The following is a 26174-nucleotide window of genomic DNA, read 5'->3' on the forward strand; positions in this document are numbered from 1 at the left end:
GTGGTGGATATGGACATAAGGCACCAGATGACTCAGGTTTATGGTCCCTGTGTGACTGCAGCAGAAAAGGAAGCCCAGAGACACAACACTGGTCAGGTCCAGCACCAAGACATCCCCAAAGGAGCAAGGAGATTTCCCAAGCACTGACCACAGAGTAGGTGGGATGCCGTTGTCAACCCAGCACTCACACATCAGCTTTGCTCTTCTTTTGCCATCCCATTTACTGCCTGTGGCCAATGCACAGACATCCAAGCATCCCCAAACACTCAGGGCTCCAGATTTATATCACAGGTTCTTAATTCTGGAAACTAGCCTCAACACTTAAATATGGGTATTTCCCTGTACCTCTAATTCCTAAATGCTTTTAAAAATCTGCCCTTGCTATTGTAGGCAATTACTTACACAGCTCAAAATCTTAAAGTGGCCAGGAGTTTATTAAAAATACGGTTAAACACATGTAAGCAAATACTGTTAATGGAACATTAAGGTTGAAGTATATAGCTTCCTAAAATAAAATAGCACGGCAATCTGCGTCTTTGATATACTAAGATCCAATTGTATCTTCCATTTTGCTTTAATATCAGATAGCTTGTCATATAACACTGTATGCATTTCATTAACTCTGGAGTGAGGGAATCACACAAAAAAGAGAAGCGTCACACTGACTAATAGTTTTGCAGGCAGAGTCAACTACGAGAAGTTCTCACCTCATCAATGTGGATATCATATTGGAACAATTTTTCTGACAAAGGCAGAATGAGAAAACTCCCTGTTCTGCACAGGGAACAAGATTCAAGTGGGGGCTTTTTGTTTTAGTTTAAATTTGTATTTCAATTCACTTCAGGGCCTGCCTCTCCAGTTACAGTCTTTCTGTCCCTGCACATCTTCCAGATTCACTGCGTATTTGGAATTCCAGTCTCGCTCAAAAAGATGTTTTAATTGTTCCTGGATAGGCAGTTGCCTTCTCTGCACGTTGGTTGAATTCTGTTTGATAATTAGCCCCACACCAGCAGTGTTAATGAAGTAATCTTCTGACCAATTCGAAGTCCCTATGCAATGAAAAAGTATCTAATTAGAAAACATTAATTTCCCAGTGTTCTGTTTCATCCCTATTCTTGTTAAGTCCACATTTGTCTGGCTTTGCTGATTTGCTGTACAACTGCAAATCTCATTAGGACCAATAAAGCAGCAAAAACGAGGTCACCTCCTTCTTATTCCAGACCTCAGGTTTTGCAAAGTGAGTACTAACTGCAAACCTGAAGCTTCATAACCTGATTCCTTACAGCCTGTGACAGAGACGCACAAACCTAATTATTACAAATATGCAAATAGAGTGCTACACTGAGGTATTAAAAGAGGTAAAAGTCAGCGTTTGATATGGGTTTCTGTGTTTAAAGAAAAAAAAATCCTTAATGGACTTAATTCTCTTGTTAAAGAAAAACAAGACCCTTGATCAATAAAACCTTGGGAGCTGCTCTGAGCTCAGCATGCAATGCCAGCTTTTAAACCAGGTAAAGTTGGGAATTCAGCAGCAGGCATTGTCTAGGGCTCTCTCCAAAGCTATTATAATTCAGTAAATCAAATACTGTGGAAAAAATGCACATTTTATCATTTAGCACTTTTCCTGGTATGTGCCTTAGCTAGAAAAATCTACCGTCAATTCCGGAAGGTGCTTAGCCATGAAAACAAATTGTCTGCATATCTGTCTTCAAAAGACAATTCAGTAAGAAACAAATTCTGTTAAAGGCAATTGGAGCTGCAAGTGCTCAGCCCATTGGAAGATTAGGCTATTTGCTGGTTTGCATTGCTTGTAGGATGAGCTGACTGAAATGACAGAGCCCTTTCACATTGCCTTTCTTGAGGGATCCTAATAAGAGAGCAAAAAATAAACATAATTCTGACTTTCAGGAATTGAGCAGCAATTGACATTAGTGTTTTTTCATTTCCTTTCCTAGAGTTCTGTTCAACAAACAGTGCGTGGAATTAATTCCTTCCAGCAATTTAGTTTTATTAAAGCACAATGTTATATACTAGAGCATCAGCTATCACTGCATCATTACGAGCACACAGTCTGTGAAATTCCCACTGTGCTTGTCACAAGCTGTGAACTCAGACATGTCATGCTCTGTTCTTAACGGTTCACAGTCATATGAAATAATCTGTTACTGAACCTGACCTACATTATTGTCTCCCTTTCACATCTCTACTTCTTTATCCAGGGCAGACTGATTTACATGGAAAAATGGGGTCTTTTTCTGATATTGCAGCCCATCCTATCTCAGCCTCAATCCTATAGATCTAAATATACTGTAAGTGTTTGGAATAATGGAATACATACCAATATAGGCTACTTTATCGGTGACCATATATTTGTTATGATTCACTCTCCCATGAGGAATATTTGTGTGATTCATAACTGGAACAATGAAGAGTTTCTGGAGAGAGAGAAATTAAAAATAGAAATACCATAGTTAGGAACAGACTGCATGATTGGATAATGCAGATTTTCTATATTTACAAAGACTAGAATAGTACAGAAAGAACAGAATAGTCCACCCACTGTTATTAAATGTACCATAAAAGAGATTTTACTCTTATCCAAGAGAACTAACAAATAGTATTTCCACTATACATAAAATTGGATAAGCAATTGAGATCAGATAAGGATAATGTTTCCTTCACAATGTTCCATTAGTGGCACAGCTATTATCATTACAGGGCAGACACATAAATGCAGTTTTAGGCAGCTGTTTAATAGGTCTGCATTTACAACTGATTGCTGCTCTTATTTTGTGCTAGAATGGGCTGATCACAGACACAAGGGGTACTGCAGGCAACAAAAATGCTGAACTTTTTGTGTTAACTCTTATTGGGTTTGTTTGTTTGTTTGGTTTTTCCTTTTGGTAAAAAACATTCCACCTTAGTTCTGTGACTTCACTGTGTCATGGTAACTGCATCATGTCGGGAGCTTCCATACCACCTCCCTCCACTTGATGCACTCCAGCCTAGTGCCTATGGCCTGTGCGTAATACCTAGTGTTCACAAACAGGCCCATTTGTCTAGGCAGTCAGCAGAGATCTCAATCGTAAAAAATTGACAGTAATTAGACCCATTTAAGATGCTTAATACAGGAAAAGGTCTATGAAAAGAGCACTAGGTTGTCATATAAACTGTCACTCTCATGGTGCTCAGCAAAAGCTACTGCCTGGATAATCAGAGAATGGTTTGGGTTTGAAGGGACCTTAAAGATCATCCAGTTCCAACTGGAGATTCAGAGCAGCTCTGTGGAGAAGGACTTGGGGGTGTTGATCAATGACAAAATGAACATGAGCCAGCAGTGTGCATTTGCAGCCCAGAAAGCCAACCGTATCCTGGGCTGCATCAAAAGGAGCATGACCAGCAGGTCGAAGGAGGTGATCCTGCCCCTCTGCTCTGCTTTCGTGAGACCTCATTTGGAGTGTTGTGTGCAGTTCTGGTGTCCTCAACATAAAAAGGACATGGAACTCTTGGAGCAAGTCCAGAGGAGGGCCGCGAGGATGATCAGGGGACTGGAGCACCTCCCATATGAAGGCAGGCTGAGAAAGTTGGGGCTGTTCAGCCTGGAGAAGAGAAGGCTGCGTGGAGACCTCATAGCAGCCTTCCAGTATCTGAAGGAGGGCTATAAGGATGCTGGGGAGGGACTATTTGCTAGGGACTGTAGTGATAGGCCAAGGGGCAATGGGTTAAAATTTAAACAGGGGAAGTTTAGATTGGCTATAAGGAAGACATTCTTTACTGTGAGGGTGCTGAGGCACTGGAATGGGTTGCGCAAGGAAGTTGTGAATGCTCCATCCCTGGCAGCGTTCAAGGCCAGGCTGGACAGGGCCTTGGGTGTCATGGTTTAGTGTGAGGCTTCCCTGCTCATGGCAGAGGGGTTGGAACTAGATTATCTTAAGGTCCTTTCCAACCCAAACCATTCTCTGATTATGACAATCTGCTTCTCTAAAACCTAGTACTTCCACACACAATTGGCAGCTTAGACTCAAAAGTCAGTGGGAGGCTTGCATCCTCAAGCTGTCTTTCCAAAATCAGGTTTCTTATCGTACCACGCTGACACTGATGTGGGCATGTGGATTGTTGAGAGCACGCAGGGACCTCAAATAGTAGAGCATGGCTGGGTCAGAGTGGGTCCAGCAGCTGACCAGAAGCCGAATTTGTACTCTGTATTCGAAAGCTGCACGTCTCAGAGTGTTGTCAATTGCTGGCCAATATCTAGAGAAAAGTAGGTGGGAAGAAAAAGGGACAGTTCTGAAGTAGTTTGGTAGAAAGCTGCAAGAATGAACCGAGAATACAAGTAACATTGTGCACAGGTGGGATCTCGGGTACCTAGTAAGAGGAACTCTTGTGTCTTCACTGGAGGTATAAGTAAGATTTCTGCCTTCTACCCAGCCAGTTCATTTCACAGTGCATTTTGAGACCTCCAGTCTCTGCCAAATTAGGTTGAAAATTATCAAGAAGTTTAAAGCTTAGTAAAGTACATGTACACACCACACACACTGCTTGGTGCCATCATGCTCATTGCATTAGGAAACTAAAAATAACAACTCCAATGTACAGCCAGATCATACAGCATGAAGTAAAAAGGGCAGCACAGAGCCCAGAGGAAAGCCTAAGAACCACTTTGTAGAATATGGCCATTTCACACTTGGCGTGGACACTATCCCTCCCTATCCCTCCTTATCTTCTTTAGTATGCCAAGTGCCCTCAAGGTAATGAACACAGCTGTGTTCTCATGAACAAGGGGCTCTCAATTTCCATGACACTTGTTTTGATAGTAGCTTGGGGAAAATTTTTAACATCCTTGACCCAACTACACAACACCAAGTGCTGGACAATGTACAACCCAAGACTAGTAACTCCAAAGGCCTGTATAAGACTTTCATCCTGTAGACCCTAACAAGTGCTGCACGGAGGAAAACAAGCATCTTCAGTATAGATTGGAGGACAGAGCGGGATACAGAGCGGTCCAGCACTTGCTCACAGTCCCATGGGCAATGATTAATTAATTTGCCTGACTTATTCCTTGGGCCTTATGTACAAAGCCCTGAATTCTCTAAATTTCCACTGCACATCGTCCTATCACAATCAGCAGACTAGCCATGTGCTTTCAGGATCAGGTTGTCTTGCAGATCCTGAAAAACTCAGAAAAACATATTTAGAAATCCTATTTTTCAACAGTTTCCATTTTTTAAATGTATCAGGTTTGAGTTGATTAACACTCAGGCATTAAGATACCAGCTTTGTTCCTTCTGCCTCAGCTGCTGGAGGAACCTAACCTGAACTAATCAGCCTCAATTCATTGCACTATAGCTGATTGCTGTGGAGATAGCCTGAGGCCCCGCACAGCTTTCCCTAGGCCTTTCAAACTTTTTTTGCATCTGATCAGGTCCTAGGTGTCACAAATGGTGGATTAAGGCTTCAGATGAAGAATGGGGAGTATTAACACACTCATTCCTAAGGGGAAAAAAGACTTTCTGTGAACCTATTCTTAGCTAATAGCAGGAGATTAGAAACACAGAGATTCAACTGTACAGCACAGAAACCGAAAATCCTTGAAGTTGTTTGATTTATAAAAAGTATCCCCCAAGTGGAAGCTCGTCTTTGAGATTTCATTTCAAAGACAGTGGAATTATCTGTGCCTATCTATTATCCTTCCTGCTAACACATGCCCAGCTGAACAACAGAGGCTTTACACCATCATGCCACAGGACATGATGCATGGTATAATTCTGACTAAATGGAAAGCTAGAGCTCACCCTATTCCTTACAAGCCATGTTGTACATAATTATTTTGCCTGAGCTTCTTTCTCAGTCAGATTATTTAAATGATTGGAAAACTCACAAATGTTATAAACAGATAATACTCAGGACACTTGATTGCATGTAAACATCCTAATTCAAGCATATCTAAGAGGATTTGGAGTCTTAGTGGTTGCCCCATGACTGACTAACTTTTTGTGTTACTCCGATATGAGCTGATGTAGAGAGTCTGCAAAATTCTGCTGTGACCTTAGGCAGTGGTCCACTGCACACAACCTGATCACTCCAGATCACCACTACCACCTTCTTTTTGAGAGCGGCTACTGCATGCATGCAGCATGCTTTAGGAACTTGGATGTCCTTAGATGGAATTGTAAGAAAAGGAAAATAAAAGCCCAGAAGCTTCTTTTAGAGACTAGTTCAGCCTCCTGGTCAGCAAGGACAGTTAAGAATCACCCTTTAAACTATGGGTCCAGTACATCAAACAGGCAGCAGAACCAGAAGTCAAGAGTCTTCAGAAGTAAAGAGCAGAAAGAAAGAAACAGGAGCAGAAGAGGGGAACAAGAACATTTTCCCTGAAAAGCCTGATGTCAGGTATCTTTCTGCTGTTCCCATTCCTCTCTCTATTCACAAAGCTGCTCTGCTATGTTTTGAAGAGAGCTGTATTCTGATTGTCCCTGGTCTGTCACTTCACAGTTTTCTTGCTGTGTGAAGAGCATGCGAGGCTGATTTAAAACACTAGTGAAGCACAATGGACAGTACTGGATACCATCCTTCCTATAGTATCAATATTTGCACAGTCCATGAGGCAGTCAAGAGTGCAGAGCAAAGCCTCAGTTCTCTCCACTCTGAATACTTCTGTTGCAGAAGGAGCAGAATAGCATATTTTTCCTTTAAAAAGGGCAGTCAGCTGATTTGCTGAAGATACAAATTGTACCTTTCTGGGTGAATGAAACGGCTGGTAGGGAAATATTCCATAACAGAAACATAGACAAATTTCTGTGCCTCACTGATAATACTGGTTATAGCAAAGAGGTCATTGGTACGACCTTCTGGACAAAATGCTGGAGGGGAAGCCTGAAAAGAAGAAAACACACATGTCAGTGATTTCATCCTTTTTTCTGTCAGATTCTGTGAGTCATTTATGTTCAGATCTGTTCAGTTTTCATTATAATAGCACGAAGCACTTTAAGTGGACCACTATCTTTCCTCATGCCTTACATGACCTGATGGGTCAGATACTGATGTATTGAGCCCACAGGTGATCAAAGAAGACCTGCGCCCCATTCTTGCCATACTACCTGATGGATGAAGCTGGGTCAGCCCTTATTCGTTGAGCAGTTCCAAAGAAACCTGTTGAATTAATTATTATCCAATTGGAACACAGGTAACTGAGGACTGCTGAAAAAAAATTTCTGGCCTATGTTAAAATATAGTTCACACTCTATCCTGATACTTCTAAAGATACTTACAGAAAAATAGGCTTTTGTCAAGATTCCATTGAATTCTACTTCCAGAGGCTGATGCATGTTAATGTGGGTAGAATAATTAAGAGGCCAAGGGAATGGGACTGTAGCATTAGGAAGTCCAAGATCCCAGTAAGTACTAAATGTTTTCCAGAGGTCTTTGGCCAAGCAGCTGCAGTTGTATATCACAGCACCAAATTCTTTCACCTGCAAAGAGAGCAAGCTATGTCACAGCCCCAGAAAGAGCCACCTCCAAGGGTTTCTTTGCTGTTTCTCCCACTCAATCAGTATTTTACATTATGATGTTCTTCTGTTATGTGCTAGCACATGAATTTTCCCCCAGCTTTTTGAAGGAGAGCTTACCTGAGATAAAGATCTCCAGTCCATATTTGCACTACCAATGTATATGTGTTTCATGTCTATAATCCAGAATTTACTGTGCAACACTCCTCCTGCCAAATGTCCAAAATCAACCTTCTTTACATAAGCCCCTGAAGAAAAGTGGGGAGAGGCAAAAAGAGTTTAGACACAGCTGGAGATGGTAATCTGTACTGCTCCCCTGATAGCCAGGACATGTCTGGATGTCTAATACTTGCATCCACTAATAACTACCAAAATATACAAAATGTGAAATTTCAGAAAAATCCTTAAGGGCATGACAACATACACAAAAATCATGAACTAATGAACCCATAGCACTTGTCCTGTGAACTCACATAAACACCATGCCAGAATAAGCCCTGGAGACCAGTTTGTCTCAGATGCCCTATTGCAATGCAGAAGTTCTGAGTGCATCACTGAATAATTACCTTTTTCCTCTAAAAGCTCAAGGTCAGTTGAATTAGTTGCCAGAGTTGGAATACTTGCTGCAACATACACAGAGACATTCTCTGCAAGTAGTCTCTCAAACCTCTTCAGAATATCTTCACCCTGCATGGTACATTGCTATTTTTTGTATTTTGTTATAGAACATTTAGTAAGATATACTCAAAGTACAGTGTTACTAATGGATGCTTTGTTTGAAGAAGCCCAACACAAGAAAGATCAGAAATTTCATCTATTTTAGTATTGCTTCAAGTAGAGAAAAAAGGGAGCAAAGATTCTGATCCAATGTATGAATCAAAGTTTATTTTCTGTTGTTTAATGCTATTAGACGTGAGGCTTAAAAATACAACCACAAATATCCCAGACTTCAAAGGTGAATGCCCCAGTGAAGATCAACTGCTGGATGCTGATGCTCAACAGATACACTGCGTCAGTTCTCCCCAAGAATAAAATAACAGAGGCTGCCCTACACTGAGCTGTCCCTTTAGCAGAGACAGCCTTCCATCTGTTACTTTCCCTTCTTTTTCTGAGGAGGAAATGAGTCATCTTACATCACCAGAACCACGTGGGGAGGAAGACAAATCCCAGAGAGCCCATGAGGCCAAGGAGGATGTGCCAGGGCAGGGGCAGAGGCAGAGCTCTGGCCTGCAGTAATAAACAGGCCAGTACATGGTCTGTCAGCAAACAGCACAATTCCTGACAGGTGACTAAACTCCACACCTACCTGAAATAGCATGGTCTTGTCCCTTCTGCTTTTCAGAATAGGCCCCCAGACCCTGCTCAGGATTGCCTGGGAGGCTGCCAGCTGCCACAGGCCAGGATAGAGCCAAGGGACACTTAAACACGATGAACAGTAGCAAGGTGAGCCTGTGCCGTGGCCTCTCCCATTTATTTTTGGTGGTGGAGCCAGAGAGGCCCTGCAGGAAGCCTGGCTGCACAGGGTGCCCAGGAGAAGAATGAATGTCCTGAATGGCTGCCCAATGGCATGCTTCAGGAACATCTGCAAAATGGGTGGATGCAGATGCTGTGCCTGTACAAGGGAGAGAAGCAGCCTCTGAAGCAGGTAAAAGTCCAGCAGACTTTGTTTCCTGACTCTTCCAGCTAGCCAGTGGGAATTGACATGTTCACTTGTGTATACGGATCCTGCAGGCTCTCTGGCCGTGCCACTGGCTGCCCCTACCGTAGGCTGACCGTCTGCAGGGTGAGAGAGTATGGTTTTGAGGCTGGCCTCTGCCCGGTTGCTCTTAAAACATGGCACAGAAATATTCAGAGAAAACAGAACCCATATGGGGTCTAACTTGGCCAGAGGAGGAAAGTTGGTGTGCTGCTTCAGACCAGCATGGAAAACCTTTCTGGGTTTGCAGGAAGCATCTGGAAGACAGGCCTCACAGTCAATCTGCTATCTACCACATGTCCATACAACCGTAAATGTGCTTGTCATTGATTCAGTCCTACCTGCTTGGAAGATGAGTCATTGACGTTGATATCCTTCCCAGCAAGAGACCAATAGTAAGAAGCCACGTAAATTTTTTCCTGGGCTATATCAAGGAGTCTCATCCAGGCTTTGTACAGGGGTTTGGCTGCAGTGCTGTTTATCTCAAAAGCTAAGTCATAAGGAACATTTTCCACCAGTTCAAAGCTGCAATGACAGTCGCATGTTGTGAAGCAAGTGACTGTAACCCAAGCAGGAAACTAAGCAGGAAAGCTCTCAAGCCATACACTTGGCCATTTTGGACATCAACCTCAAATGCGAACAAGCAGAGCTGGACGAACAAGATGGGACTACTCTCTATGCCCATTCATTATAGCCAAGTGTATATCATACATCATGATTCCAATCTAGCACAATGGCTTATCAGTAGCTGTTCTGAGCTCTTTATCTTCTCATCCTAAAGATGAGAAGAAAAGTAAACCCTGAGGCTGGATGGTACCCCTTCCCTCTGCCAGGACAAACATCCACTCATCCCTCTGGCCTCTGAAAGTAAGTGAGCTCAGCAGGGGCTGCTTTGCCTACTGGTTGCTCTGCCGCCTCCCACCACTGCCACAAAGGGAGGATGTCTGGAGATGGTGGAGATGCAACAGAGGTGTGCTGAACATATTGATTGAGTATTGATACTGCCCCTACTACCCCTCATAACAGTCAACTACTAATGACCCAATGCGTAAACAAACCCCTCACTCTTCCCAAATTAGTGGTACTTTGTCACTTATTATACAATGGGAAGAGAATAAAAGCCATGCTGATACTGTCATCACTGTAACTGTTGTTACACTGGGTGATTACTTCTCCATGTGCCATCAAGCCTGGCTCACCTGCAGGAGTCATTTGATCCATTGGTGTCCTCCTCAATTACTGTGGCTCCTGGGAGATCTCCATAGAGTTCTTCTTCCTCCTCCATCTCTTTGTAAGTGTTGACAACTGCTTTTTCTCTGCTAGGATCAACTGTGCTTTCCACTTCCATGAAGTAAACAGCCAAGACAACAAGACCAAGTATCAAAATTGCCCCTAAGATTTGAAACTAGAATAGAACGCAAATAGGATAAAATTTAAGTGATCACCAAGTCACTGATACACCAGCTAATGTATGACTACCTGTTACAGGTAACTCACAATCTTTGAATAGTAGTTCTGCTTTCAGCTACTGGCAGACAGCACTCTTAGATACACCACTGAAAATGTGGATCACAAGCTACAGAGTGGTTGGTTTATGTGAGAACTGAGATTTTAGTTTTGCTTTAATTTTTCCTGTGCCAACATACCGAAAAACTTGTTTTTTTTTCCAGAAAGTTGTGATTGATTTGACATTTATTGGCTTTATTTTAGCACAAGACAAATGGGTGTTCAACAAAAACTCACAAAAATCAAAAGAAGGAAATCCATAACACACCATCCAGAGCCAGGGCTGCAGGATTAGATTCCACATTACTCCCTCTCGGCAAGGTTTGATCAGTCTACTGGATAAATCAATGAGGGTTGCTGTGTCACTCACTTGTTTACAAAGAAGATCGAAACCTATATGGATTTCTAAAATGGGCAATAAAATCATTCCTCTTAATCTGTTACATCTTTTAAGAAATGCCAGTGTAATCTCAGCTCTTGTAAGCAAATGTAGTGTTTCCCAATAATTACCGTTTTGAAGTCTTTTTGATTGTTCACACTTAATTTCATGTTGGAAGACTCATTAAACATCAGGGATGTTTTTAATGCTTTTTTCACAATCTGAAAAACAGAAATGTATGCAAGGGGAAAAATAAAGCTTTATGGCAACATTTGTAAAAAGCCAGTTACAGACTAAAAATGCAGGTTACTGCCATTGCTTTATACAGCACTCTGACATTTAAGTACGGATCTGTGCAACATCCTCCCTGTATTATGGGTCTTGAGTGACATGAACAGATTCCAAAGGGAGAGGGAGAGACAGGTCCCTGTGCTTTTTCCGTGGTGCTGTCTACACACCAAAATCACTTCAGTGATAAATGTGTAAAGAACTGCATCTCTGCCTTTTCAAGTTATCCTTCAACACCCACTTTTGTCCTGTTGCAAGCTAAAATATTTGCCAGCAAGCAATAATTAAGTGCAGGAACTGTGAGTGGTAGCATACAATATCAATGTCATCCTGTGTGTGACTCCATTAGGCTCCTGCTCTCTTCCTATTCCTGTGAGTTATCTGCAATGCCAGCACCACATCCAGAAGGGACTTTGTTAAGGAGATGGAGACCAGCCCAAAATAGAAACTCTTCTTCACCCCTGTTGCAGTCGTGACCCTAGAATATAAGTTAACTTCTTTTCCTCCTCAGACAATTTTGCTCCAATCTTGTGTTATCACCAGCAGAGGTAACCCCAAAACAAAGTACCAAAATATGGCAAAACTCAAAGCAGTTGCTAGGTAAGGGGTAGGTGGCCACTTCTTTGCCTTCTCAAAAGGTCAAACCAAGAACTTCACACATGCCCAATAGATCATGAATTATCCCTGCATTAGCAGAGGTGAATTTACCCCATAGGAGTCAGCTGTCATTTAGAAACATAGGCTCATAGAAAGGTTAGGGTTGGAAAGAAACTTAAGATCATCTAGTTCCAACCCCCCTGCCATGGGCAGGGACATCTTCTACTAGACCTGGACATTTTTCATGCTTAGAAGCAAGAAGCACATCCTGGGATATGGTAGATTTCAAAAAGTGCTAGCAGATGCTATCACCGTCTGCCCAGTTCCAATCCAGCACTTCCTATCCCTGAGCCACTGGGCATTTGTAGCCAGGAAGGTAAATATGCTGTCATGGTATCAGATATGCAGTTGCTCTGTGGCAACAGAGCATATGTGGTGGGTGGCCAAACTCAAACAAGTTTTAGGTAGGAAGGATCCTGCCAGGCTTGTCCCATCCATCTTGCCCTATGCTCACAGCTATTGTCACCTGAATTGGATGGGCTCATGGTGTCTGCCTTCTCAGATGCATAAGGCAGTATGGCCACACATGTCCATGGTGCATCCAACTCCTGCCTACTCCACCTTTCTGTACAGCTGCTGTGACCACATGGAACAAGCAGGAGTTGGACACTGCAGTGATGTAACTCCAAAGGCTTCTTATGGGACCTAACTCACAAGAACTAGTATGATTGAACTGAAGAGGTGGAGGATGTCTTGGGAGACAAGGGAGGTGGGTCTGAAACAATGACTTGGGGAGCACAGGGTGTCCTGGGTTCAGCAGTAGCAGTCATGTTTCTCCTTCGTGGTAGCTGGTGCAGTGCTGTGTTTTGACTTGAGCCTGGAAACAGTGCTGATTTGAAAAGAGAGGACCCAAGGTAAAAGAGCAGGCAAGGGAGAATAAGAAAGTTAAGAGGAAATAAGAGAGGAAAAAGCAAAGGTATGAACAAGCATGCTAAAAAGCATGCTAGAGCTTCAGAGATGAAAGCTAAGTTTCTGTTCCAGAGCCTGTTTGTTGTTATTATTAGCTGCAATCACCACAGCGGTACCTTCTGTCTAAGGCAGTTTTACTCACACTTTTCACTAGTGCTTCTTTTGCTGCCCTCAAATTCAGGTGCAAGCTTTTACACTAGAAATAGTTATAAACACTGGCAGTGAAATACCTGCTCTCCCAGGCCTGGAGGAACTGAGCTGCTGCCAACAGTGATAGACAGTGAGCCATTCCCTGGTGCATATCAGGTCCCCATGCCCCTGAAGTCCCAGCTCATGTTTTAAGCACAGCACAAAGATGCAGCATCTTACCCCCAGGAGCTTACAGCCCAAGCAGAGAGGAGGAATATAACACACACCAAGCAGAGAAAGCTGTGTGACAGCAGCACACATCATTCCCCCATCTTGAGAGGAAGCGGTCAAATACCAACCCAGAAAATGTAGTGGGAAGAAAAGGAAGAAAGAGCAAGAGAGAAGATGTTGAGGAGTTTGTAGGAAACTGAAGCGAAGGGATTTCAAAGGAGGAGGAGAAATGCAGCTGAAAAACAGCAGCAGCAGCCCTTCAGCCTTGGCCAGGAGCACCCAGTAAGGCTGCAGGTCACACTCCACATCTCACAGCTTTGGCAGCAGCCGTTCCCACCAGTTCTCATCACAGAACCAGAACCTGAGAGGTGTCACCTTGTCCCTCTGGCCCCCAAAGCTAAAGTGCTCCCCACAGTACAATGAAGTGACCCAAGCACGATCTTGGTAAGGAACTGCAGCTGCAAGGGCATTTACAGCCATTTGATGGCTTCAGAAGGAAGGAGCTTCTGAGAAACAAATTGTTTCAGTTCTCTTTTCCAGCAACAGTTACAAAATGGCTTTGAAAAGCAGCAGCTCTCATAAAAATATGAAGGCAAACAGATTTCATATGTGCCACAATCATAGAATCATGTACCATTTGGGTCAAAGTGCTTCTTGGGGTCTTTGACTGCTAATGGGTTAGATTCCCAGCTGCCTTACAGAAGTCATGAGAACTGCACTAAAATATGAAGTTTAACTTTCAAGAAAGAAAACAGCACAGACTCAGGCAGAATGCTTAAGAATAATATTGTAGCTGGTCAGTAATTAACTGCTGCTTCCTCAAAGCTTTCAGAGCTTTACCAGCTGCCAATTTCAATGACTAAAGTTTATCCAAGAGCAATAAATACAACTACTGCTTAGTGTTTCTTCACAGTCTGGAACACAAGCTAATACCACAATCTGCTGAGAGCACACAAGAGACTTGTTTATAACATTAAAGCTGGTCTCTCCCTGCCCCCTAAATAACTTTTGGTACTTCTTTTCTCCATCAGCATCAACCTGTTTCACATGTTGGATTTCAAACACAAGGATGAGACTTTTCATTATACAAAACCATCCCCAAGAAGCTGTTTGAGGCTCCTCAGATGAACAAAGTGCTCTCAGATGAACCCCCAGTACTCTCAAGATGATGGCAAATGTACTTACCATCCTGCAAGTCTTCCTCCTGTGTGGATCTCCTACCGCAGTCTGATGTTACTCCAACTTTGCTTACAAGAAGCAGCACACATGCTTTTCACTAGCAGATTTATTTGGGGCTCTTCTGGTTTTTCCTCTTCCTGCTGCAGATACTTCCTCTTAAACATGGAGTTTCACAACAGGCACTGACAACTGAGAGTCCCAAGTTATCACAGAATCACAGAATCATAGAACAGTTAGGGTTGGAAAGGACCTTAAGATCATCTAGTTCCAACCTCCCTGCCATGGGCAGGGACACCTCACACTAAACCATGTCACCCAAGGCTCTGGCCAACCTGGTCTTGAACACTGCCAGGGATGGAGCATTCACAACCTCCTTGGGCAACCCATTCCAGTGCCTCACCACCCTCACAGTAAAGAGCTTCTTCCTTATATCCAATCTAAACTTCCCCTGTTTAAGTTTTAACCTGTTACCCCTTGTCCTATCACTACAGTCCCTAATGAAGAGTCCCTCCCCAGCACCCCTATAGCCCCCCTTCAGCTACTGGAAGGCTGCTATGAGGTCTCCACGCAGCCTTCTCTTCTCCAGGCTGAACAGCCCCAACTTTCTCAGCCTGTCTTCATACGGGAGGTGCTCCAGTCCCCTGATCATCCTCGTGGCCCTCCTCTGGACTTGTTCCAACAGTTCCATGTCCTTTTATGTTGAGGACACCAGAAATGTACACAGTACTCCAAGTGAGGTTGTTCATCTAATCATCTAGTTGTTGTGATCCAGGTCTTAAGCTCCAGGTCCTGATCTTCACCTCTCTGATGTAACTTTGTGACCTGGTCCAAACTCAGTTGAATGGCTAAGCTCCCACTGCCCCCAGTGGTGTAAGATCAGCCTAGATCAGCACTAGAAGACACTGCTTGAAAGGACTGCTCAGATTTGATGCAGTTTGCATCCCAGACATGGCACTATTCTCACTGCTTCATTCTTAGACCACCAGAAGCTTGATTTTAAACAAACAGACAAACCAACCCTCCAAACCCATCTTCCTACCCAGTTCCTCTTGCAAGCACTCTCCTACCTAGTCATCCTTGGACAAACATAAGGGAGCAAACTACCTCTGCCGAAATAATACAGCTTTTGTCTTAAACAAATGGTGTTTGGAATTTGTAGTGACATTGCTGAGGGGGAAGTTAAATGCAATGTTGAGTTTGAGGCAGTTTCTAAGAATTATGTCTTCGGAAAAAATCCAAAGGCTACACTTCAGCCAATGCAACCCAATATGGCAATGCTGTTGTTAATTCTCCAAGCAGTCCCTCCACCCTATTGAATCAAAGGGTGCAGTTCCCTAGTCCAGTACCTGAGGAAGCCTGCTCTAAGGGGGAGAAAACATGGAGAGAAACCTGAGGACTAATAATGTTCACAAGCTTTATCATACTTTACCTTAAGCTGCTTAAGATGGAAAAGTTAAAAGGAGCCAGAGGGTAAGTCAGGTCTGGCAGAAAGAGGCCTTTCTCTGGAAGCTGAATGTGTCATGAATCCTCTGCTTCCCTTGGGGCTAAACCCCCCATTTTTAAAAAGGGGAAAAAAGGAACCAAGGAACACCAAGGCAGGGGGTGCAGAACTAGAAGATCTTTAAGGTCCCTTCAATGCAAACCATTGTATGATTCTATGAAAACACAAGCAGTAACTCAAATGTCAAAAGTGAAAGAAAAGAAGATGGTGGAGCAGGATGCCTGTCTGACCAGCCACCTCTCTCCTGAATTTACTGCTGTGCACAGATCACCAATCACTGGGGCCATCCCAAATCTCTATTAAAACAGAGCTTAAAAACAAGGCAAAGGCTCCTGCCATCCTTCTAGACTCCAGTTACCAGAAAGCTGAAGGCAGGATCCTGCTTCACTAAGGCTTCCTTTGCAGGCAGAAATAAAAAAGCAATTCTGGTGAGCCACCATGCTAAAGGCTCAGATCGCCTCTGGGAAGTGTCCCTGTCCCTCCGCTGACTTCAGAGGCAGAGCATCCAAACTAAGTACTGCAGCTAAACACCTCATGTCAGGAAGCTTAACAAGAAGCCTTGTTGCTCTGTTTATGCATGGGACTGAAATCCTGGCATGCACTATGCTGACATAAATCACAAAAGCTTTCACTGATGCAGCGAGTTCAGGCTTGTACCACACAAGCAGTAGAACATTTATATGAAGTTCAGGACTTATCGTTTATTGCTTCAGTACCATAGTTTACCATCAGTTTATTTCAAACTGGGAGAGGCTGTGTTACACCAATGGGAAGAGCAGCTTCCAGAAAAAGGACCCATATTTCTCATTCTCCTTGGCAGCTCTCTAACCACTCACAGCACTGATTAATCTCATCATCTTCCCTCCTCCTCTCCAGCCTGCAAAACCCTGGTTTCCTTCTGCTTATCTGATCTCATTTACCAACCCAACATCAATGATGCATTTCTGACTCTGCTAGTAGTGCTGCAGCTTTGAGGGTTTAAGGATGGAAGCACTTTTGTGAGGAGAATATGATTTATTTGGCCAACCCATACAACTGGAGAGAGGAAAGAAAAAAAGACTGGCAAGTTTCACAGCAAAGAAGCAACCTTTTTTATTCCTCCTCTTCCCCGTCTCTCAGGCAAGGCTCCTTCTACCAGTTGCTCTGGCTGCCTTGCCACCACCCCATACAGGGAGTAAATACATCTCTCACTGTACGACTGGATGTCACTGTGATTAACTTACACCCTCTAAAAAGCATGCTTGGACTTCAGCTTGTTAGAAGAGTGCATTAAAAGATACAGTGAAAGATCTTTTAATCTGTCTCCCTGTGTGGGAGGTTTACTAAGAAGAAACTGCCAGTTTTAACACATTCTCATCTCCAAGGGCTAATAATAGAAAAAACCTCACGACCACTGCAGCCATTACTACAAATTTACATTTCCCATTTCATGAGGATGGGTGGTTGGGCTCCAAACACCAACAGTTACAGAAGGATGGGAGGCAGGAGTACTTAAAAAGAAAAATACTCTATGTATAATTTGTGCCAAAAGATTGTATACCCAAATGAGCTGGGGAGAAGTCATTTCAGGTCAAGAACTGGGAAGTGATTCAGCTGACAAGCCTAGAGAACATAAATAAAATCAAAATTATGATTCTTTTGTTTGGAAATATTTTAAAATATTTCCTCAATTTCCACTTGTTTAAAAAATCCAATAAATTCACTAAGGTATCTAGCCATGGACTTGAAACATTTAACTTGAAATATTTAACACTTACTTGGAATAATCTTGTCATCCTTAAAATGTATTTTGTTTCCAAAAAAAAAAATAATTTAAAAAATCAGTGATTTTCATAGCTCAAGTGATTGCAGAGAGGCCTTTGCTTCTCAGTCTTGTCACTCTTGTCTGGCACTTGCCCTCCAGGCATAGGTTTCTTTTCCTGGTGCAGGTATTAGGAAAAGCATCATCTGTGCTGTCTGCCTTGAATGTATCTGGCTTCATACTACAAAAATTACACTCCAATTTGCAAAGTATCTGGCCACCCAGGCCAACCTGGCCTGATACCTGATCTTCACCTCCTGAAGAAGAGTTTTGTTGCTTACAGAGAGGTTACTTTGCCTGTGGTCGAGGTATGTTACCTTCCATCCTCTTGCTGTCATCCACTGTCTGCCAACCTCCCCAGCAATCAGCAGCTGGGGGGAGATCCATTCCCTGAAAGAGACATACCCCCAAAGAAGTGACCTGCTGTATATATATGGCTACCGCTGTGCTAAAGCCACAGATCCTCTTGCTGAGACTGAATTTCACCTCTGTCTCTGGATCTTGTCTACATGTCCCCATGCGGATACCACATTATGGGTTTGGGTTCTTTTTATTACTGCCTGTGGCTCCTGTTGAGTTGTATGTAGACAGAGGCAGAAGTGTTACTGTTGAACAAATCTTTTCTGGTGCCAGTGCTTTTGGGCAGTACAGCGTTTTCAGTGGTTCCTGTTCAGAAGAGGGAAAGAAAGCTTAAGTAGGGTAGAGTCCTAGTGAGTACTAGTTTCTTAGGTTCATTTTTTTTGGCTTTCCTTGCTCAGCCCACATCATCAGGAGACCCAGGCAGCTTTTCTAGATAACCGCATCAGGTGTGCTCCTTTGTGCAGGTGCTCCAAGCTTCTGCAGGGCTGCATCCAAATGCTTGCGCCCCTGCTAAGGAAAGCAATCCACCACCCCAGCCAAAACTCCCACTGTGGCCCACACCAACCTCATTGCATCAGAAATAGGTGAGGGCAGAGGGTACCACAGCTTTGCTCTTCAGCAGTCCACAAATGCCAGTATTAAAAAAAGGCACGGTCCTCTCACACCATTGCACAGGCAGGAGGCAGTAGAGGAGGGTCTAGCGGTAAATCTTCACAGAATATCAAAAAATGAGAACCCGTCTCGCCAATGACTTAAAGTTTTGCTCCAAGGAAGGATCCTGCAAACCCTGCTCAAGGCAATTCTTTCTGGTGTTCCCTTTTATATACACGTGGAAACCCTGGCTCTATTTCCCCAAGCAGATGAGGAAGTTGAAAAGCCAGGCAGGACTGCAGCTGAACACTCAGTAGGAAGATGCACTTTTGCCACCTGTCCTTTGTTTTTTAAATCGTGCCAGCTTTCATTACACTGCGAGCAGTTTTGGACACAGTTCCACTGCCTCTTATATTTATTCGGTCCATTAAAAGTTAATGAAGTGGATGCACTATTGATTTTAAAAGCGCACTTCGCATAGCATCCTAACTCAAATACCACTCAGTGTGGCTGGAGAAGCCTGTGGAAAGGTAATATAGTTAGTGTGTGACTAGCCCTGAATGTTAGAGAACACAGAAAACCCCCTCTGCAGACACAGCATACACAAACTAAGCTTAAGCAAGCTTTCTGAGAGGAAGAATTTTTGTGTGTCTGTGCATGTTTTAGTTATTGCTGGCAAACAATGCAATAGTTTTATCAGCTACACATGTCCTGTATCAGCTTCTATGTCCTATAGAAGATGTGCTAATGCAGAGAACATGGAGGCAGAGTCCCAGACAGCACTGACCAGGATGGGGGAGGTTGCAGGTACACCTGAGGCTTTGCAAAGGGGAAGAAGGAATTAATGTTATTTCAAAAGTACCAGGAAGGTCAGACAGAACTGCAGAAGGGAGGGAGGACAGTGATGGAATGAAGGGAAAAATCAAAAGAATTCCACTGACACATAAACTCATATATATATGTAATATATATATATATATATATATATATATATATATATGATGAAAGCAAGAGAGAGAGTCTAACAATGTTGGAGAATTACCATATCCAGGCTGGATTTAGCTACCACTGTCAATCACAGCAATGAAATACAACAGCACTAAAAATGAAATCAAATATCACCATGCTATACTCAGAAGTAAGACCACCTTTGGGTGATGGGGACTTCAACCTGTAAGTACAGAGGAAAGGGGACTCCTGGACGCTTGGGGAGAGATCTGACCCAGCAATAGGTGTCACCAGGACAGACCTACTTGCACTATGAGCCTTCAGTCACTGACAAATCTTTCAGTATGCTGTACTTTGCACCAGTGTAAACAGGCAGTTGAAAAATCTAGTCCCAACACATACACCCCCAAAAATTAACACACAAAATCCAGAATCATTGTCACATGATAAAAGAATGATTTATTAGAGCAATTTTATGATAAAATTATATAAAATAACAATTTGTCTTTTAAAGATGTCCACAACATCACTTTGAAACAAAATGTACAGATACTGCCTATAATCCAAACAAAAATAAATTACCATTCAAAAGAAAACAAAAGAGGAAAACAATTTGGGCAGAAGAGACAAATCAAAAATATACACAGCATTTCAAGAGGGTGTGGAAAAGAGAAAGTCATTGATTCAAGTTATACAAACGTGTTTCAGCTTTACTCTCAGACAGCTCAGCTTGCATTTGTGTTGCATGCAAATGGAATGATCCAGTGAACAGTTCAGAACAGCAGAATCAGCAGCATAACAACAGCAGAGAGTGAAATAGGCACAATTCAACACGGGGCACATTGAAAGTGAACAGTTAGTTCTGTCTGGTCTTTGCAAAAGTTATACACATTTACAGAACTTCAAAAATAGCTAGTGTGATCTGCAAAACAAGCAAAAACTAGCAGAATCTTGCACTTAAATACTATACACTTTATCTTCTCTCTCCTCTTTTTTGTTTCAGTAGGCTGTATGTAAACATTCCACTAGTTGTACCTTTACTGAAATATTCAAAGATGATGCAGGCGTTCCTTTTCTCCTGGAGCATGACCAGAACATGACGTCATTGTAGATACATTTAGGTCCTTGCTCCCAAAGCTTGTACACATTCTCGCAGGAATTTACATTCACGCTATCAGAACAGAGTAACAGGTTTTTACATTTGAAAGCGTCAGACTGAGAACATGGTTTTCAAGTATAATGGAAGAGCTGAGGCTGGGATTTTGAAAGGTGTTCAAGGCATCAGGCACCCAAAGAGTATGGAAACCCAAATGGACCTGAGCATTTGCTTCCCCCAAGACTTAGAGAATCCCATCCTTCATTACATATTTTTAGTCAGATACAAAACACATGAAAGAATATGGTATGAAAGTGACCCACAGACCACTGTCACCACTACCAACCTCAACACGAGGCCCATCCGTACCTCATGGAAGCCAAAAGGTATTTCACACACACTGATCCTGGGCCACCTAGATACACCACTTCTAGTGGAGTCACCCAGAGGCATGTTTTAATGATCGCGTACAGTACTGCTTATAATTATGAACAATCAATGAAGGAGTTAGTCACGTGGCCAGCTCTTTGGCTTATCTGGAGCAGACAAGTGCAAATGGGGTGTACTTCTGAAGCAGTGAATACAAGAAAAAAATAAAAATATGTTGCATTTCATCATTAACTCACAAAACTCCTTTAAATGCAGAGATCCAAGGAATGTCATGTCAGGACACAGAAGCATTTTATAGTTTGGCTGAGTCACAAATAAAACAAATCAAGCTGTGCATCCTCCACCCCCTTCACACACACATTCCAAATTATAAACAGAAACCGACTGTTGCATCTTTATTAGTCACTTGAAGAGGTACCATATTTTGTGGGTTAATTGATGCAAGGTGTCTGTGGGCTCTCTCTTGAATTCAGAGCAGACCAACCAAGGAATAAAATCCATCCCTGATGTATTCATGGATGAAAGAAGAAAAAAGCAATTTTCAAGTGAAAATACACAATAGGACCTCTGTTTAGAGAAATAAAATCCACTAGAGCATAACCATGAAGATGTAGAAACACAGTTATTGAATAATAATACATGTCAGATGTCTGCATAATTCACTTGTCTCTACAGCAAAACTGAAACTAACAACAATACCTAATCGGTGAAGGCCCTTCAACTCCTAGTGAGTTGAGGTAGCACGTGGTTGGTTCAAACCCTAACCCAGAAGAGCCTGAAAAATTGTGTCTCATATGTCAGAAACAATACCACCACTTATGATATTCATCAAGGACATACGTATTTCAAGAAAAGACACATCAGAATAAATGACTGAATGAACACATTCAGATAGTGCGTATATTACAGGCAGAGGAACATCAAGGCAAATTCTTTTTTATTCTGCATTCATCTACATGAATTCCAGCAGACTTCTTCGTGGAAGAGCATCTCCACACAAGCTGATGAGTCTTATAACCTACTGGAAATCTTGGAAGGATATTTGCACCTATTGTTTATCAGCCAGCATCTTGCACACTCAAAGAAACTAATGGCCTGTTGGCATACTCCCACTTTGGGACTGATCCTGTTTCTGCTGAATTGATAGACAGCTCACACTGGCATCACCAGAAAAACCATCACAATCTTGCCTAGTAAGATTAAACACTTTGTGAGCATCCCTATTTATTTAAATTATTTTAACAGGTTCCCACTGTTACAACATTCTAGCAGAAAAGCTCAGGTAACTACTGAAGCTAACTAAAGAATCCACTACCCACCCCCAAAATATAAAGTCAGCACACAAGAAGCAGTCAAGCTTGGGAAACCATTTTCACTGGTTAAACTACGCACTGTATGAGGGCAAAGTGGAACTCATCTGCTCACCTTTCCCAGGAAAAGTATCCTCGTCAGCTACAAAAGAACTTATTTATCCAATTACTTTTTATTGACCAGGAAGAATGAAAAAGGAATTGATACAAGACTGAAAAAACTGGGAGCAAACACATCTGGAAGAGGCCCCCTCAAAAAAAAAAACAACAAAACAACTTAGTTCTTCAAGCCACAAAAATTGCTTAAGTGTTTTGCAGTTTAGCAGAAAGACAGAATACAAAAACCCAACTGGTTTTAAACAAGAAATTGCTCAGTGCAACTGCGCATAACCCTTAGTGTTTCTAGGATTATAACAGACCAAAACCAAAACGCAGACAAAAATGCCAAATGTACCAAGTGCCTGACACTGTTGAACAGTATCTGAAGAATACCACAGAATGATGGTCTTCAAGCACTTTAGCACTGAAAAAGATTCATAACAGAACTAGCCATAAAAGGTGAAGCTACATTTTAAGCCATCATTTTTCTCAGTGCCGTCAGTGAACACTAGTTCACAGCAACTGCGTAATTAAGTTTATTGCATGAGCCATTAGAACAGATGTTTTTCTTAGCAATTAGCAAATCACAATATTTTAGTCTTCGGCTCAGCCAAGAGCATTTGTAGCTCATTGTAAAAGGTTATATATGTAAAGCGGGGGGGGAACTCCAACAAAACAACCGAAACCAAAAAGCAGCTTAAAGACAGCATTTGTACCAAAGTCATGAAAATTTGGCAAGCTAAACTGTAAAATCTGACTTTTTGTACCTACCCCAAACTTTGAGCCAGAAACATCATCAAAAATAGTAACTGTATCAGCAGTCTTTACATTCATATCAGTATTAACTTTTACACTTTCCGTAGAGAAAAAGAATAGTTTATTCTGTTCCGTTTTGGGTCTTGGACTGAAAAAGATGCACAACTTCACTGTGGTTGCCTTTTTACGGCTTCTTACACAACTGTACTAAGAGTTTCAAATAGAAACCCCATGATATTGCACGATCATTCTGTTGGATTTGCACATTGATTCCAACAGAGTTGTTATGCTTCACTTGTACACTTAAAAAAAAGAAAAATAAATAAAATCAAAACAAGTGTAGTACCAAAAAAAGTGTTTTTAAAATTGCGCCTCATTACAACTGAAAAATTATGAACAGGTCAATGCAACAACACTTTATCTTCAACAGTATTGGATGGAGCATGTGCAAAGCCTGTTTTCTTATGGCACACTGGAAGAAGTGGTGAGTAATTTTCCAAAAATCAGTTTGCCTCTATGCTGAATATGTGCTGCTCCACAGTGCTAGTCTTGTTTAAAAGGCATACACAGACCTTCCATCCACCCTCACAGCATAGATTATTTTTTTTGTGCAACGTGTTAGCAATCTAAACAACTGCTCCACACAAACTGTCCACAAACCACTCACACACAGCACTAATGCAACAGTAGATTACAATATGATAGCAATACAAAATATTCTATCAGATCACATATTTCTCTCCATCTGGAATGAAATTCGAATCTTGTAAGCTAGAAGACCCACAGTTCGATTTCTGCGTGTAGTTTCTCATCTGTGCTGCGGACAAAGTCTCCAGTGTTGACCCAGAATTGTTAACAGTCCTGACTTTTGTGGCTGTAGATTGTTTAGCAGCAGCTGATGCTTTGTTACTGGCAACTACATCCAAGTTTCCAGTAGGGTCAATGATAGCATTTATGACTGGGGGGAAGGAAGGAAAAAAAAAAACAACAACAAAACAATAAAACATATACAGACTTATTAGCAGCACTCAGCAGAGTTTCTAAACAGAAGGTTGGTGCCTTCATTTTGAAGGCAGTAGCACTGTAGGCAGCGCCTGTGTTGATTTTAGTCATGGTATTTTCCTCATTAGTAGCTTCAGGCCTAAGCAGCTTTAACAGGCAAAACCTCTCCCAAACTGAAGCTATGAGAACATTTGACTTTCTGGTTAAATTGAAAAAGACAATCTACAGCAGCCAAATGGCAAGCTTTTAGTAGGAGCCCAAAATGTCACCTCTATGTTTTTGTATGTCTTTACCAAGCTTCAAGATGATGCACGAGCTTGTCTTGCTTTTTCTGTCACACAGAGCTCTATGTGCAAAATTCAAGCCCAAAAAGCACAGCAGAGCCCATTGGCTGAATGAGCTGCTAAATATTGTTTCAGCAGAACAGACTTTTGTCAGTTAATCATATGCTAATTCCCACAAAGCATTTCCACAGCAACAATTTCCACACTTTAAAAGTCAACAATTTTCTTCAAAATTGGCAGCACAAGATAAATCTACTGTTCATTCCATATGCACTCATCAGAGAGCACTCTGCTAACAAACCAAACTTCTGCATCCTTTCCCAGCTTTCATAGGCACATCAAGCCACATTATTTTGCGCAACATACTGGCATTTGAGTGAGAAAAAGAACATTTTAAATAACCAACCTTCAAGCTGTTTTTGAACTCTCCTGAGCTCCTTCAGGATAGAACTGATTTCCTACAAACAAAAGCATCAAAATGGAAAATTAAACAAGTACTCAACTGACATGGGAATCTAGTCTTATTCTTGCTGCCTTACCTGATCAGGAAGGCTCAAAGTCAGTTCCAGCCTTGCTTGTTTAACACAAAAGACAAAGCTAGTACCTGTACCTAGGTGTATTTGGTCAGTGCACAGGGCCCTCTGCTCTGCATCATTTCACTAAGTACTACACCACCACCCAGTTCATAGCTACACTGTTTTTCAGATTTGAAATGCTAGCCAGATTAATTGTGCAAAGACTCCTCCATAGCCTCCTTAATACCAAATACACAACGATATTTGTAAATTCAGCTCCTAGATTAGACAAAGTAGTTGGCCACACACATACTGCTGTAGCACCGAGCTACACAGGTCCTGCACAGTGTTATTTTCATGCTTAGCATTAACTATATTTGCTGAGTCCACCACCGTACTTAAATCCCAACTGGCAGTCCCCATCAAGGACAATAAGACATAGTAACAACACAAACACCACCCTAGGGCTGAGGCTTTTAATTATCCTATTATCAAACTGTTACAAATGAAGAAAACAACCATTCACAAGAAACACCTGTCTACAACTGAAGCTGTGTCAACTGAATGGTAAGCAATACTTTGGTAGTTGTTTAAATGAGGCCTAACCCTGAACTTGAACTTCTGTTAAGGATCTTTGAAGATGAATCACAAAGGGAGAGGGGAAGAGTTCAGTGAAACACAACAGCTGAAAGAACTTACTTTGTCACACTTCAAACAGCAAGAAAAACCCAGAAGTTCAACACATGGAAAAGGACTGGAAAGTTCAGAAATGGATACGAGAAGGGCCAGAGCTTGTTTAGGCTTCTTACAAAGCTTTCACAACCAAAAGCCTTCAAGTATTTGACTTATTTGCACAGTCTTACCTTGTTTGAAGTTTTCAGAATTGGCACTTCGTTTTCTGAATTAATTTTGGCCTCCATCTCCTCCCAGGTCCTTTCTGAGTTTTGAAACAGAATCCTGCAGTACAAGAAGTGAAGCAAGTCTTAAAATTGCCATCCAGAAGCTACTTCTTTAAAAGACTTAATTATCACAACATGTA

At 42.1% G+C, this 26174-nt stretch overlaps 2 protein-coding genes across 4 annotated transcripts in view; both read right to left on the reverse strand.

Annotated features, from left to right (window-relative positions):
• Positions 1–410: 410 nt before the first annotated feature.
• PLD4 (phospholipase D family member 4) lies at positions 411–14635 on the reverse strand. Its single transcript, XM_057416157.1, has 11 exons — positions 14489–14635; positions 11221–11310; positions 10404–10609; positions 9546–9729; positions 8075–8195; positions 7629–7756; positions 7272–7472; positions 6737–6876; positions 4086–4251; positions 2339–2435; positions 411–1049 (listed from the first exon to the last, which is right to left on the reverse strand). Exons 1-11 carry the CDS (start codon positions 14489–14491, stop codon positions 841–843), a joined length of 1545 nt encoding a protein of 514 aa, XP_057272140.1. The 5' UTR covers positions 14492–14635; the 3' UTR covers positions 411–840.
• A 9375-nt stretch (positions 14636–24010) lies between these two features.
• The window catches only part of CEP170B (centrosomal protein 170B), a 54520-nt gene continuing 52356 nt past the window's right edge, over positions 24011–26174 (reverse strand). For all 3 annotated transcript variants that reach the window (XM_057416156.1, XM_057416155.1, XM_057416154.1), the window contains 3 exons: positions 25999–26092; positions 25027–25078; positions 24011–24292 (listed from right to left, as the gene is read on the reverse strand). In XM_057416156.1, coding sequence (XP_057272139.1) covers positions 24057–24292; positions 25027–25078; positions 25999–26092 — 382 coding nt within the window. In that variant the 3' untranslated portion in view covers positions 24011–24056. The remainder of the gene's footprint in view (positions 24293–25026; positions 25079–25998; positions 26093–26174) is intronic.

The sequence above is a fragment of the Pezoporus wallicus genome, unplaced genomic scaffold, assembly GCF_028554395.1.
Source record: "Pezoporus wallicus isolate ANWC-B61680 ecotype Strahan unplaced genomic scaffold, APGP_CSIRO_Pwel_v1 scaffold_2146, whole genome shotgun sequence".
NCBI lineage: Eukaryota > Metazoa > Chordata > Aves > Psittaciformes > Psittacidae > Pezoporus > Pezoporus wallicus.